Raw genomic sequence first — 9546 nt, 5'->3', positions numbered from 1 at the left:
GCTGACTTAACCAAGGTAATGTTTGCCTAAAATATGTTATGCAAGGCAGATAACGCTAGTTGACGATACATTTATGTATCTATTTACTGCATGCATATGTCGGTATGTTATATAAATATTGTAAAATCAATGCAGTGTAAAGCAAATTATTTACTACTAAATACCGACAGCTATTGTAGTGTACTTCCTAAATGGAAGGCTGCATCATACAAAGACTGCATATCTCTGCTGCCACGTCATCAAACGTCGCTGAAGGGGAAGGATCCTTGGAAGACAGCCCTTGTTTCGTTGATATAAAAGAATTGATTTTAAATGTTTTTAATGAATGTTTAAACCAAGAGGAACTATCGGAATCTATGAAGCAAGGCCTAATCACTTTAATACCTAAACCAAATAATATTTGTCTTGTTTTAACCTACTTATATTACTCCAAACTGGTTAATGATGATGCGCTCATTTTGTTCTTAGATTTCTACAAGGCGTTTGATACAGTAAAGCATGCCTTTATGTATGATGCCCTAAAACAACTTGGCTTTGGCCCAAAACTTTTGAAAACTTTCCAGATCCTATGTATCTTTGTCTAATGGGACTTCCCTGTTATTGGGAGAGGTATTAGGTATTATATATGCAGGGCCAGAAAGCTCTCAGATTTCATCATAAATATCTTAATTTGTGTTCCAAAGATGAACGAAGGCCTTACAAGTTTGGAACAACATGAGGGTGAATAATTCATGACAGAATTTTCATTTTTGAGTGAACTATGCCTTTAATATAATTTTGGATAACTGGATAAACATTGCCTGGTCCAGATAAATTCTATATGGTTTTATACCCCCAATTTGTTTTTTGAAAAGTGTGATGGGTTATCTTCAAATATAGGAAGCTTCCTTTCAAGGCATCTCATTTTCACAAGCAATCATTAGAAGCATGAACATTGGTCTTCAGACTTCTCTCCACATTCATGCATAATATGGAATAACCAACATGTGTTGTCACCAACAAAGCAGTTGTGAAATGGAAACAGTGGTTTTCCATAAAATATGGTCAGCAAGTAACAAGTTTTATTTGCCAAATAAGGAAAAAGGACATTCATTTTAAACTATTGCATAGATATTATCCCTGTAGTGATTTTTTTTAAAACTATACTGAGTTTAAAGAAGCCATCTTACCACAATGTTATTTTTGTAATTCTGAATCTGAAACTCTCACACATTTATTTTGTAATTGTAATTATTCTAAAGGCCTTTGGAAGCAGGTGTAGATTATTATTTTTGATAGATTCTACAAAATAATTGGAATAAATGAGTCTATGATCCTCTTTTTCTTCTTGGGACGCTTCAATTACTGTACATAAAGCTAAAGTAATGTATACTGCATTCCCCTTTAGGTTTTTTCTGTAAAGATATTTTATGCATTTATGACTAATATTTCACAAGTGTATAAAAACATTTTATATTTTTAAAAAAGTAGTTTGTATAATCTTATACTTTACCATTTATTATGGAGTAAGATGTTAGGCTTACATGTACCCCGTTTCTGTTTGACTTCTTGTTGGTTATTTCTTGCACTGTATATAAATGTGATTTGAAAGGTTTAACTAACAAACTAACTAATTAATTTAATAAAGAAAGAAAGAAAGAAAGAAAGAAAAATAAAAGACCAATTTTCCAGGGTTGTTAAGGCGACGTTCAAAATATATCTCCATTTGCAGCGCATTTCTGTATTTGTTTGCGTTCGGAGTATTTGTAGCACGTGTTTTCAGATTGATTAAAATGTTTTCTTACAGTTGCAGTGCCCTGAGCTCTCTCAGCCATCGTACCACTTTAATAGGAGGCGCCAATTTTTTTTTTTTTTTTTTTTCTTTTAATACTTTTAGTTTCATTTCAGATCTCAGTAAAAATGCTATGGTTAACAAGGTTTTGACGCCAAAACATAAGACTCACGAAGAACTTCCGCCATGTAAGTTCTCATGTTTTTAAATATTCAGCCTGTGTGTTTTTGTTTTTTTACACCAATAGTTGGGTTTCTGTTTGCGGAAAACTAAGCCCGCTAGTGACACGGAAATGAGTCGACATGATTTGCTTTTTTATTAGTGGGTCATTAATATAATATAATGATTTGTTACTGAATTTCTAATGCCAGTTGTTTGTGTTTTGAGTTTGACTGGTAGTTTTGAGAATTATACAGAAATTATTTATGAAAGTTTGAAGTTTCTCACCGGTATATTACGATTTAACTGGTGACCATGTTATCTAGTGACCAACTTCCTGGTTCAGGTCCTCCGCTCCAGATATGATGTAACGACCGCGGCAGATTCGCCGATTCTGAAAGCACAAACTGACGTGGATATTAAGTAGTCTAATAAACGCACACTTGCTCATTACATGATTTTGGTATTCTTGTAAAGGTTACAAATTATTGGTGTGAGAGGCTGAAGTATGGAAATCAAACAAAAAAAGCATGTTTGGCACTGGGTTCGAACATGAGCAAAAAAACAGTGGTGCTATGAGGCGACAGTAATAGGAAATCAAGTAGGATTTTACTCACGGCGTGACATTATGCAGCTGGCTGAATCAATGAAATGTGTCCGTGTTAACTTGTGACCTGCTACTTGTTATGACAATAAATATTATAGTAGCCCAAAAGTATATTACATTTTATGGTTTATGATGTTAAAGCACCCTTCATGGAGTCTCAGACAACTTTAAATTTGTGGCTACTGTCGTTTAATTGCAAACGTTTTCGTAAAATTATATTTACTACAGTAAAAGCATGCACTGTTAAACCCGACAAGTTACAGTAAATAAGACCGTTTAAGGAAACCGACTGCCTTAAAAATACATTGCCATTTTCATAACAAGTAAACACAGGTCACAAGTGGGGATGTTCATTTCAGTTATTTTTCCTAACGGACAGCCGATGCTCGTTAACCGATAATTAACCGTTAACCGACAAGATTATTTTAAAATAGAATTTAATTACTTTAGAAATAAGTGTCTGTGACCCTTTAAAATACCAAAATTTGTTTTCCGGGATTAATTTTACATGCGCAAAAGGTAGCAAAAAAACAGGACAGGAGGATTCACATGGACACATCAGATCACGCACCTACAGCGCTTCTGCGAACGGAGAAAAACATTATAAAGCTAAGCTATATAATGAATGAATAGGCCTATAAGAAATATTTTTACTTAATTAATAAAACGAGGAAAAAAAATGTAAAAAAAAATTTAGTGCTGCGCGAAAGGAAGACAGCTGAAAGCGGCATCCTATTTTTTCACAAACAGCAAACCTTTTACAGATTCGAGTGTCTGTATGACAGAGATGCTCACAAGTCTCTGAGCTAGAGTCCAAGTCAAGTCTCAAGTCTCTGAGCTAGAGTCCAAGTCAAGTCTCAAGTCTTTGAGCTAGCGTCCAAGTCAAGTCTCAAGTCTCTGAGCTAGAGTCCAAGTCAAGTCTCAAGTCTCTTTATTATATTAAGTCTCTGGTTATAATAAGTGTTGCATCACGTACAGCGACCCATCCAACACTGCATAGCTATATATAAGGAACTCAAAGCATGTAATATGTTATAATGACTCCTTTATCTATTAGCATACAGTATCAGCTTTGATTTTGGTATATAATCAGTGTAAACAGGCTATTGCAACATGACAAAAACACCAAGAATGCTTTACTTTTAAGTTAATATCTGTATTTTGCCTTGTAGCATGAACACACAGTACAGTACAGACCAAAAATTAAGAAAGACCAAATATGGTCAAACATCACATTGTGCTCCTAATTTAAAAAAAATAGTAGCACAATCAAAATTTTAGGAGCACATTCTAAACAATAATCCAAAAATCTGATAAAAAAATTTGCCTTCCCATTATGAGGTGATATTTGACTCCTTAAAGTGATTTACAAGGGAATTTAACTTTTGTTTTTACCTTTTCATATGTTTAATGAGGCTCAGAGGTGGCAGAAGTGCAATCATATTCCTAAATTCATTGTTGAGATTAATGTTTTAAATCAAATTGTTTTAATACAGAAATGTTAAATGATTTGAATAACTGCCAGCAGGTGGCGGCAAGAGACTGATTTAATTACTGAATCATATCATTCATTTGATTCGTTCGAACTGCTGCTTCATTTAGGAATAAAGAGTGACTGTCTTTATGAATGGGAAATTGAATCATTTCACTAGATTCGTTTTAAAAACGAGTTCATTCATAAACGAAACACCGCTGTGTTTGAATGGAGATGCGCAGCGGCTCAGTTGTGACTTGTTTCAGACTACTTTTGACGACAAAATAGAGCAAAATCAGGCAATAGTGTTACAGTCAGACAATGTAAGTCACTTAATAATAACATCTTGTTTATTTAACTGCTGTATTAAATCAGTATCTCATTTACAAACTCCCTTAAAATTAGTAAAAGCTTAGTTCGCGATATCACAAAGCTCTATTATAATCAATGACGCTGTCTATACTGAATCTTTTATCCTCATATCACATATTTTGCATTGAGCACTTCTTCTGTTTGGGCCGTCTTGTTTGAAGTTTTAAAATCCAAAGCTAACGATGAATGGCACAGCAGTCGACATGTTTGTTCGTTGTCCTCTCATGTGTGGCGGCCGCGCCTAAAATAAAAAAAATAAAAAAATGTGTGGCCGCGCCCGCGCGCAGCAGATACAGGTCGCGTGTTACATGGGAAGGTTACAGGTAATGGAGGGAGGGGAATAACAGCGAGCTCATCAGTTGTTTCCTAAAAATAAACATTGTTCACGAGTCCCGCAGCTCGAGTCCGAGTCAAGTCTGAAGTCTTTCGAGGACGAGTCTCAAGTCGAGTCTGAAGTCACTGTGTGTGCGACTTAAGTCGCACTCGAGTCCGAGTCTCAAACTCGAGTCCCCATCTCTGCTGTATGACTATAAAGGAGTCGTTTCCACTGTTAGAAGGGGGGGAAATCAAGTGATTCCCGCATGCGAGTCTACCAAACCATTACCATTACCGTGATATTATGCCAAACTTTATTTATTTATTTGATGTGGATATTGGAATGCCAGAAGTACAAAACCAGGTTTACATAATAAATAATATTTTGGCATTCAAATACATCTCGAGCACGAAAACTGAATGTAATAATAAACTGCGACTTAATGTTAGGCCTACGCGATTTTTTTCTCCTTTAAAAAAATGCAATTTCATTTTATTTTAACAATCCAGAAAACGTTTTCAAATATTTTGATAAATTTCTGAAAAAGACAGTTTAATCCATTTAACTGATTTTTTTTAAAAATGGATTTCAGTTTTTTTTTTCAGATTTTATATTTTTTTCTGTCGGTTAACGGTTAACCGGTTAACAAGTTAACACGGGCACATTTCCTTGATTCAGCCAGCTGCATAATATCACGCCGAGAGTAAAATCCTACTTGAACCCATCCGCGACTGAATCAGTTCAGGTTATTAGCTCAGTTCGTTCATTACTGTCGTTTCTTATAGTGTAAATGTTTTTTAGCGCGTGTTCGAAACCAACGCCAAACGGGCTTTTTTTGTTTGATTTCCGTATTTCAGCCCTACGGGCCACCATACCAATAATTTGTAACCTTTACAGGAATACCAAAATCACGTAATGAGCAAGTGTGCGTTTATTAGCCAGCTTAATATCAGGTCAGTTTGTGTTTACAAAATCGGCGAATTTGTTGCGGTCGTTCCATCATATCTGGAGCGGAGGACCTGAACTAGAAAGTGGGTCACCACCAGAGAACACGGTCACCAGTTAAACCGTAACACCTGACATTATCATCATGTATGATCTGCTTGTGTTAAATATTCAGATAAAATGAAATCAAATATTTAGTAATATTTTACTGCTCAAAGCATTTTATCCCTGTAAGGTCCTGTACAAATAAAGTGTATCTGCATCAGTCACATGACACTTTGTTTTCAGGTTCAACTGGTTCTGGAAACTTTTGCTGCTGCCATTTTGCGTCATTTATACAGGTCAGTATGATATATTTATATTTATATATATGATTTAAATTGTGACAGTTCTTGGTTTTAAACTCCAGGTAGAGTTACTCTGGTGGATTGTTACTCTGTTATGTCACTCAGAAATTTGAGAGATTTTATGAATATTTTAATTTAACCTTTACTTACCAATTTGCTGCCATTTCTACTGCATTATATTAGAGAAACTCCATTAGTTCACAATCACTCAATCCACATGTGTGAGCAAAATACTTGAGCAGATGATACATTTATAGTATTGATTTGTATTGAATGATTATTATACTGTCTGTGTTTGCAGAAACCACCTCTATACATGTACCAGGAAAAAAAGGAGGCAATGCCACCCTGCCATGTGGATTTGAGGCCAGAGACATTTTAGATGTTTTTTTAAAAAGTCTGTCAAAAAACATCCCTGTTTGTAAGACGGATGAATGTAGTGGACGCATAATTAAAAAAGGAGCATGTGACATCATCATCAAGGATCTGAGACTGAGTGACGCTGGAAAATACATTCTAAGAGTCCATTACCGCAATGATCAGGAAGAGCTGAAGCAACAAACAAGGGAGTACCATCTTCATATTGATGGTAAAGTCAAAAGTGATCAAACCATTAGGATGCACTTTATTTTTCCTTTTGTTACTGTGTTGGTATTGTATGCAAGCAGCAGATACACTGAATGGGACACGTCCCGTCTAATATTCAGATTAGTTTATTTCAATATGGCTGATTTTTAAATCATAACATTTCGTCCATTTAATCCTAAATGCATGTTTAAGGCCTAGGTTGATCGACACCATTATAATAATGATTAAGGATAACTGCCTTTCTGTTGCTCCTCAGTGGAGATTTTTGTGAAAACAGGCGAGGAGCTGAAGTTGGATGTGCTGTTTAGCAACGCTGATAAAGTTCTGACAAACTCCAGTGGAGAGTGGAGGGAGGTGTGGAACAGAACAGATGGGGTCCTGGATCATCATATGACTGACACTGATGGAAACCTGACCATCAAAGTCTTTACAGCCAATGACACTGGAACATACAGAGTTCTAGACTCTAAAGGAGAAATCTTGATCACAGTGACCGTCACAGGTGAGAGAAGCTCAATGGATGTTTAGAAATATTTGAGGTGTTTGACAGCTGATATTCATTTATCATGATTTTAACCTTTCAATATTCTCTTCAGAATCTAGTACACTGTCAAAGGAAATGCAGATAAACACAGATGATGACAAAACTGATAGTAAGTAAACAGAAGGCATTGAGAGCTTTACAAAATCTTTAAAGTGGTAAGTTAAGAAAAAGAAGAAAAAAACATTTTACAAATTGTGTTCTCTTCCCACCTTTCCCCTTCCAGCTTTAGTAATTGTGCTGTCTGTGTGTGGGCTTCTGGTGTTTCTGCTGCTTATTATACTTGTCATCAGGATATACCAGCGTCGGCACAGAAACCCAGAACATGAGCCTCACCTACAGGTCCCATTGCAAGAAACTGTACAAGAGGCCCAAAACATCTAGCAACACCACTGGTTACATGTAGCAGTGCTTCAGAGCAAAAAGATCTTCAAAGGATTCTGAAAGTCCAAAGTTGAGCCTCTGTTCACTGTATTATTTAAAAAAAAAAAAAAAAAAAAAACTAAATTGACATTTATTGAAATAACTATGACTATACGTCTACATTAATCCGGATAGAACTGCAAACTGAGTTTTCGTTTTAAAACACTCTCCGTCCACACTAGCGTTTTCCAAAGTTTCTCATCCACACTAAAACGTAGGACAATGTTACATTTCCCCTACTGTGCATCTGTACAATAGCAAAACACTCACTGAGATGATACAGATGGAACAGACATAAAAAGTTTTCACGCATTTTTTCTGGCAGGATCATTTTATTTACGGAAATCTCATCATTCACTGACGCGTCTATGTCGCTCTCACTCATGTTTGATCAAAGCAGCTGCCCTCATGTTTACAGCAACTGTGAGTACATTTTCTGGCATCTTTTTAAGACTGTAATATGAAGAGTGTACACGGTAAATATCTTTAAGCAGCAGTGTGAAAGTGAATAGCACATAACAGGCATAATTACCGGTATAAACATAGATATCTATTGGTACAATATGCGTCACATGACTAAACATGTGTCTTTGTTTTCAAAAGCCTCCGTTTTCACAGTCCACACTACAACGTGAAAACAGCGTTTTCAAATGTATCCACTTTGGAGAGCGTTTTCAATAAGCTCAGTTTTCCTTGTCAAAAATTGTGTTTAGTATTCCATTGAATGACACTGGGCACCTTTAATAAGTATTTCCCCTCTAAGCTTGTGGAAAAGCTGCTTGTGTTAAGCTTTGGTTCATCATGGTGACATTTTTATCACAACCTATTTTTGTTGGTTATCAGTGTATTACAAAGGTACAAAACAGATGATAATTCAATAGATTGCTACATTATTTTATCACTTAATGAAATAGTGTTTTTTTTACTGTGAATTTAAGTTAAGATATTTATATATATTTAGAAAATATTTATATACATTTAGATAAGTTAAGACTAAATTTCAAAGTTAGGTGCTTTAGTTTTGTTTTGTTTTTTTAAACTGAACTAGCTTCTTTGTACATGTTGTAAACCACACTTGATAAAATTTTGATACAATTTTTAATTGTTAGGTAATTTTTAACTGTTTTTTGTATTGTTTAACTGGATGTAAACATTCATACTCAGGACAAATAATGAACTTGAAAAGTACCTAATGAATCCTCCTGTCATCCCAGGGATGAAAATAAACTTCAGCTGCCATAAACGCAGCACAGAGCCATATGTGGTGCTCAAAAGCCAGGCACAGTGCCATGCTTGATGGACTTTATACACATATATATTCAAGCAGATTGTTATCTCTCTTTTTTGATTTCTTCCTTATTTCCTCACTGTGACTGAAGTTTTTGACAATCCAAAATTTGTGAATGTGAGCAGTCATGTCTTGGGAGATCTTGCACTATTTGTGACTGCACTGTATGCATATGAATTAAACATGTCTATATCATTTCAGTATGCTAATGCCTACAGTATCTGGCAGAAGAGATTCATCAGTATGCTTATTGAGGACTGTTGGGATAATTTTAGGTTCTTAGGAAAATGAACTGTTGATCAGTGAGACTCCTTGATTGCAGTGCATTGTACATAAAAGTTGTTCTAAAGAGTATGTCATTATATTCATCTGTCTTTTTATATAAATGTGTACCTTAATTAAAAAGTTTAGAGAATCTGTTTATCACGTTTGTTGTTCACTTTTTCAGAATTGCAGTCCAAGCTTCCTGTTTTAAACTACCTTACAAGAAATATGACTTCCTTCCTCAGAAAATAGCACAGTAACTCATGTTATGACATAAACCACGAAGAGGCATACTATCTATTTGCACTTTTTTTTAAAGAAATACTTTATCTAATAGTCCAAATTAGTAATTAATCAAAAACATCTCCCAGATGCTGTTCATAGAACTTACCTTGAAACCTGGTATATTTAAATTAACCTGGACTCTACATACGCTTAAAGTCTTGTTAGC

At 35.2% G+C, this 9546-nt stretch overlaps 1 protein-coding gene across 1 annotated transcript; it reads left to right on the top strand.

Moving 5' to 3' along the window:
• The first annotated feature begins 1882 nt into the window (after positions 1–1882).
• LOC127181483 (uncharacterized) lies at positions 1883–9252 on the top strand. The gene is made up of 6 exons (XM_051136248.1): positions 1883–1959; positions 5933–5985; positions 6293–6580; positions 6836–7081; positions 7176–7232; positions 7347–9252. Coding segments are annotated over exons 1-6 (804 nt in total). The 5' UTR covers positions 1883–1957; the 3' UTR covers positions 7505–9252.
• Positions 9253–9546: the final 294 nt, after the last annotated feature.

Source organism: Labeo rohita, chromosome 19 (assembly GCF_022985175.1).
Source record: "Labeo rohita strain BAU-BD-2019 chromosome 19, IGBB_LRoh.1.0, whole genome shotgun sequence".
Classification (NCBI taxonomy): domain Eukaryota; kingdom Metazoa; phylum Chordata; class Actinopteri; order Cypriniformes; family Cyprinidae; genus Labeo; species Labeo rohita.
Note: the sequence above shows the minus strand (reverse complement) of the source record. Positions and strands in the feature narration are given on the sequence as shown.